At 43.2% G+C, this 864-nt stretch overlaps 1 protein-coding gene across 1 annotated transcript; it reads right to left on the reverse strand.

Annotated features, from left to right (window-relative positions):
• Positions 1-119: 119 nt before the first annotated feature.
• Positions 120-340, reverse strand: SARC_17534 (hypothetical protein; the record flags this gene model as incomplete). Its single annotated transcript, XM_014288373.1, has 1 exon — positions 120-340. A coding segment is annotated over one exon (221 nt), but the record flags the coding sequence as incomplete, so codon positions are not given.
• Positions 341-864: the final 524 nt, after the last annotated feature.

Consider the following 864-nt stretch of genomic DNA (forward strand, 5'->3'; position numbering starts at 1 on the left):
TCTACTACGACAAACCCATATATATATATATATATATACTTTAGAACAATCCAAGTGAACTACACACCTGTTGCACATCCACGATTCAGATATACGATAATGCCCTTAATCCCGCTACCCTAGCCATACATCACCCATGGAAACTTACCGAGATCTTCCGCATCGCCCTTCTGCGTGTCCACTTCTCGCGTGTGCTTGGCCACAAGTGTGCGTGAATGCCACTTGCGCACCTCTTCGTCATCTCTGACGCCAAACCACTGAGACACGGCGTTGAGCCCTCGCGAACTGGCTGTATGCAACGCATCCTTAGAGGCACCCCATTTGCTACGGACCAGGACCACTGTGCAAGGATTGGGGCAGGACAGCACTTGGGACTTTTAATTGGTACTCAACGAAGTACGATGCGCGAGAGTTTATAAATTGTACCTATTGATATGATTGGGTTATATTGAGATCTGGCGTGTGTTAGGCATTGGCTGACGACACTCGGATTCGAAATCAGACATACGCAGCTCGAGGAAAGATACATACACGGAAGAGTATGAGATATTTGCTTGAGTTGTGTATTGTGAAAGGGTTTCCTGAGCCTTGCATAGGCTATCCATGGAGGGGTTCTATTCTCTCTTTGTAAATCCAATGGTCGATCATACACAATTTGCTCTAAGCGTTTAAAGATGTAGAGGTATTTTTCCCTTTGCGCTATACTTCTTGTTGTTGGTAGTATAGCAGCAATCGACAATGACAGTACAACCGCTACAGGACAATACTGGTGTCGAAGACTTAAATTTGTTATAAAGACGAATTTTACTGATAGGTTAAAGTGATATTTCAATCAGAATCTTAATATTCTGTAGTATATATATA

The sequence above is a fragment of the Sphaeroforma arctica genome, assembly GCF_001186125.1.
Source record: "Sphaeroforma arctica JP610 unplaced genomic scaffold supercont1.11102, whole genome shotgun sequence".
In the NCBI taxonomy this organism is placed as follows: Eukaryota; class Ichthyosporea; order Ichthyophonida; genus Sphaeroforma; species Sphaeroforma arctica.